At 40.9% G+C, this 3757-nt stretch overlaps 1 protein-coding gene across 1 annotated transcript; it reads right to left on the bottom strand.

Moving 5' to 3' along the window:
- Positions 1–723: 723 nt before the first annotated feature.
- On the bottom strand, positions 724–1155 carry LOC132048704 (uncharacterized). Its single transcript, XM_059439400.1, has 2 exons — positions 843–1155; positions 724–731 (listed from the first exon to the last, which is right to left on the bottom strand). Exons 1-2 carry the CDS (start codon positions 1153–1155, stop codon positions 724–726), a joined length of 321 nt encoding a protein of 106 aa, XP_059295383.1.
- Between the last annotated feature and the right edge of the window lie 2602 nt (positions 1156–3757).

Here is a 3757-nt window from a genome sequence, read left to right as displayed (position 1 = left end):
AGAGTGAATTTATAGCAGCCATATAGAGAGAAAAACGTGAGAGAGAAAGCAAATTTTTGTCCAGAAATTTTCTGCTACAGCAGTCCGCTTTAAATTGCGTTTTCTGATTCGTTAACCGTTGGATCGTGCGGAAATTTTATCTGGGGGTTCTCAACATCTGGTTCTTCGATTTCAACGGTGGAGATCGGATTTTGTGATCTGTAACTCCAGTTTTAGAGTACGAACAGTAGCTCATTTTTGGGGGTAATTTCTCTCCTTTCTTCACTAGTGTTGGTGCTATTTTTATGTATTGTTGCTCCGTACTTGGCTTTGTTGTTGTAGCCATTTGGAGAACATTGTTGTAACTCTTGTTGATTATAGCGAGCTTTTGTGAGCCGGACGTCCGTGGATGTTTCTCTTCGCCTTGAAGGGGTTTTACCCCGTACAAATTTGGTATCTCTTACATTCGATTTATTTTTGATTGCTTTGCTATTTTATTGTTGGTATAGCTGCTGCCTGGATTTCCGTTTGTGCTAGTGTTTATTGTCTTCTCTGGGTTCAAATAGTGTGGGAAGTTTCGACTTGGGTATTTTTTCCGCTGTTACCTCGTTGTGCAATTCGGTTATTGCTTATTTCTTCCCAACAATATGCCCCAAATATCAATAAATTGCCCCTTTGGGCATCAACACGATAAAATATATGGCAATGAGATAAGTCTAGTCACCAGAGACAATAATGAATCAATTACGATACTAAAAAGAATAAATTTCTATCCATTAGCAAGCTAAACAAAGTTACTTACTCGCCTTACGGAAATAAACATGATATTTATCAAACTTTGAAATTTTAGGAAGTAGTCATACCTGTAGATGTGAACAAGTGGGGGTATCGAATTTTTATATCTTCCGCAGCCTCCCAAGTAGCCTCTTCGACATCATGATTACGCCACAAAACTTTAACCGAAGCTATATCTTTGGCTCTCAATCTACGGACTTGCCTATCAAGAATCTCAACTGGTTGTTCCTCATAAGTCAAGCCATCATTTATTTCTACTACTTCCGGAGAGATGATGTGAGCAGGGTCGGGCTTGTACCCACGTAGCATTGATACATGAAAAACAAGATGAATCGCATTCATCGATGCAGGTAACTCTAGCTCGTAGGCTACTTCACCCATCTTCTTCAAGACTCGATACGGGCCAATGAATCTAGGACTTAGCTTTCCTTTCTTCCCGAATCTCATAACACCCTTCATCGGTGACACCTTCAAGAATACTTGATCACCCTCTTTGAATTCCAAGGCACGTCGTCGTACATCAGTGTAACATTTTTGTCGGCTACGGCGGTCTTCGGGCCGCTTGTATCAGACGTTACCTTCTTTAAGGCATCATGCGCCAAGATCGGGACCAAGTAGTCTTAGCTCCGTCGACTCAAACCACCCGATAGGCGATCTACAACGTCTCAGCCATGAGGAAGCATAAGGAGCCATTTGGATACTTGCTTGATAGTTATTATTGTAGGCAAATTCAATAAGAGGCAAGTGCTCGTCCCAATTTCCGCCAAAATCAATGACGCATGCTCTTAACATATCCTCGAGCGTCTGAATAGTCCTCCCAGCCTGTCCATCAGTTTGAGGGTGGAAAGCAATACTCAAGTTGACACGAGTGCCCAACTTTTCTTGAAAGGACTGCCAAAGTGAGTGGTGAACTGTACCACTCTGTCAGATATGATGGAAACTGGAATTCCGAAAGTCTGACAATTTCTTTCAAGTACAACTTGGCATATTGTGGCGCTGTGTCAGCCGTCTTCACTGGCAAAAATGTGACGACTTTGTAAGTCGGTCTACAATCACCCAAATGGAGTCATGCTTTAGACGGGTGCGAGGTAAGCCAACTACAAAATCCATATTAATCATTTCCCACTTCCATAGCGGAATTTCAATATTCTGAGCCAATCCACCGGGTCTTTGATGTTCAGCTTTCACTTGTTGACAATTTAAACATCTCAACAGAAAGTTAGAAACACTCTCTTTCATATTGTTCCACCAATAAATCTGTCGCAAGTCTTTGTACATCTTCGTGGACCCTCGATGTACAGAATACCTCGAAGTGTGTGCCTCTGTCATAATCTCATTGCGAAGCCCATCAACATTGGGTACACACAAACGACCATTCATTTTTAGTACCCTATCATCATCAAGAGTAAAAGTAAGAATATTCTTGGACTGCACACCATTCCGGATGTTCACCATATTCGGATCCTCAAATTGCTTAGCCTTGACACGCTCAATAAGAGAGGAACGTGCTAAAGCATAAGCTGTAAGATTTGCATCATCTGTTTCATCGAGTCTAATTCCTTGGTCTTCCACCCCTTGAATCTCTTGAGCTATCGTTAAGTGTGCCAAAGTACCTACCGACCTCCAGCTCAATGCATCGGCCACTACATTTGCTTTCCCCGGGTGGTAAAGAATGCTCAAATCATAATCTTTCAATAACTCTAACCATCTTCTTTGCCTCAAATTTAATTCCCTTTGCTTGAAAATGTAATGCAAGATTTTATGATCAGTATACACTTCACAACGCTCACCATACAAATAATGACGCCAAATCTTCAAGGCAAACACCACGGCGGCAAGCTCTAAGTCATGGGTCGGATAATTCTTTTCGTGAATCTTTAACTGTCTAGAAGCATAAGCAATAACTTTACCATTCTGCATCAAGACACAACCCAACCCAACTCTAGAAGCATCGCAGTAAACCACAAAGTCAGCTGAACCTGTCGGTAAGTCAATACGGTTGCTGTGGTCAATCTAGCCTTCAACTCTTGGAAACTTTTCTCACAAGCATCGGACCACTGAAACTTGGTCATCTTTTGAGTCAGCTTAGTCAATGGCGATGCAATAGTAGAGAACCCCTCAACGAATCTCCGATAATAACCAGCCAAACCCAAGAAACTTCGAATTTCTGTCGGCGTCGTCGGCCTTAGCCAATTTTTTACAGCTTCGATCTTCGCTGGATCAACTTTAATACCCTCACTTGAAACCACGTGCCCTAAAAATGCAACCGACTGTAGCCAAAATTCACATTTGGAAAATTTTGCATAAAGCTTATTTTCCTTAAGTGTCTATTTTCCTTAAGTGTCGCAAGAGAGTTGCTCTCGAATGATTGGCGTTCTCTCTTGACTTCGTGAATACACTAAGATATCATCGATAAAAACAATCACGAATGTGTCAAGGAAAGGCTTGAAAACCCGATTCATTAAATCCATAAAGGCCGCAGGAGCATTTGTCAACCCAAAGGATATCACTAAGAACTCAAAAGTGCCCGTAGGGAGTCTAAAGAACGTTTTTGGAATGCTTAGTTCTCTTTAATTTTAGGCATGATAACCAGGACCGCAAATCAATCTTTGAAAAGTACCGAGCACCTATATTTGGTCGAATAAATCATCTATCCGTGAACTTACACCGAGCGAACCATTATGACATAATAAGTAACCCCAACTCATATTCACCTAACTCAAATAATTAACTTAATAACAATATGAGACAAAATAAAATAACTCCCTTCACGATCAAAGTACATCAAAATGTAAAGTAAACATAATTAGAAATGTCATTCGCTATGCCATATGAGTACCCACTGCCCAAAATGATACAAAGTCTCTATGGAGCCTCTATGACGGTATGAATGAAATAATAAAGTTACGGGGTCATCCCGTACTATACAAAAGTATACAACCGAAATAGATGATCCACGATTGCAAAAGTGGGCCCACCAAAA

This window comes from Lycium ferocissimum, chromosome 3 (assembly GCF_029784015.1).
Source record: "Lycium ferocissimum isolate CSIRO_LF1 chromosome 3, AGI_CSIRO_Lferr_CH_V1, whole genome shotgun sequence".
NCBI lineage: Eukaryota > Viridiplantae > Streptophyta > Magnoliopsida > Solanales > Solanaceae > Lycium > Lycium ferocissimum.
Note: the sequence above shows the minus strand (reverse complement) of the source record. Positions and strands in the feature narration are given on the sequence as shown.

Excerpts from the sequence above, each read along its gene's own strand:
- LOC132048704 (XM_059439400.1), bottom strand. The coding sequence starts at position 1,155 with ATGGGTGAAGTAGCCTACGAGCTAGAGTTACCTGCATCGATGAATGCG.